The sequence below is a fragment of the Wasmannia auropunctata genome, unplaced genomic scaffold, assembly GCF_000956235.1.
Source record: "Wasmannia auropunctata unplaced genomic scaffold, wasmannia.A_1.0 LD266065.1, whole genome shotgun sequence".
Taxonomy (NCBI): domain Eukaryota; kingdom Metazoa; phylum Arthropoda; class Insecta; order Hymenoptera; family Formicidae; genus Wasmannia; species Wasmannia auropunctata.
In genome coordinates this window covers 1-511 of record NW_012096825.1, presented here as the reverse complement: position 1 = coordinate 511, position 511 = coordinate 1, and the positions used below count along the sequence as shown (strand labels likewise).

The 511-nt window shown below is 41.1% G+C and overlaps 1 protein-coding gene across 1 annotated transcript; it reads right to left on the bottom strand.

Moving 5' to 3' along the window:
• Positions 1-21: 21 nt before the first annotated feature.
• LOC105462312 (calcium and integrin-binding protein 1-like) lies at positions 22-434 on the bottom strand (the record flags this gene model as incomplete). The annotated part of the gene is made up of 2 exons (XM_011708834.1): positions 22-269; positions 400-434. Coding segments are annotated over 2 exons (283 nt in total), but the record flags the coding sequence as incomplete, so codon positions are not given.
• Between the last annotated feature and the right edge of the window lie 77 nt (positions 435-511).

The following is a 511-nucleotide window of genomic DNA, read 5'->3' as shown; positions in this document are numbered from 1 at the left end:
TTCGGCACATTTGTCGCTTACCGAATATTCTAAACGCGTGCTCGGCCTTCACGGCTTTCGGAGCAGCGTCGCTGAACACGGACATCATGTCCAGGAAATCCTCGAACGTGCAGTCGCCGTCCTGGCTGGAGCTGAAGACCTTGCAGATCCTGTCGCCGAAAGGATTCACCCGCAGTTCGGGGTACTGCAGGATCTTGGACATCGGCAGCTTCGCGTTCTTGTTGTGTCCAACCTTCTCCGGGGCTAGTGCCTTGAATTTCTGATGCGCGCTACGAAGGAAGAACCAATTCGATTAACAGTCTAAAGCCAATACAATCAATTTTAATAAATATTCTCAATAAAAATATTTTTGTTCAAAAGAACAAAAACATTCAATAATACATCATCGTTGATACTCACTATAGGACTTCCTTTTTAGTGAAGTACGTTAAGTCCTATCGATAAAGAAAAACATAATTGATTAAAAAAATTGATAAATTAATGTCAAAGCAAAAAATAAACATAAATAAAG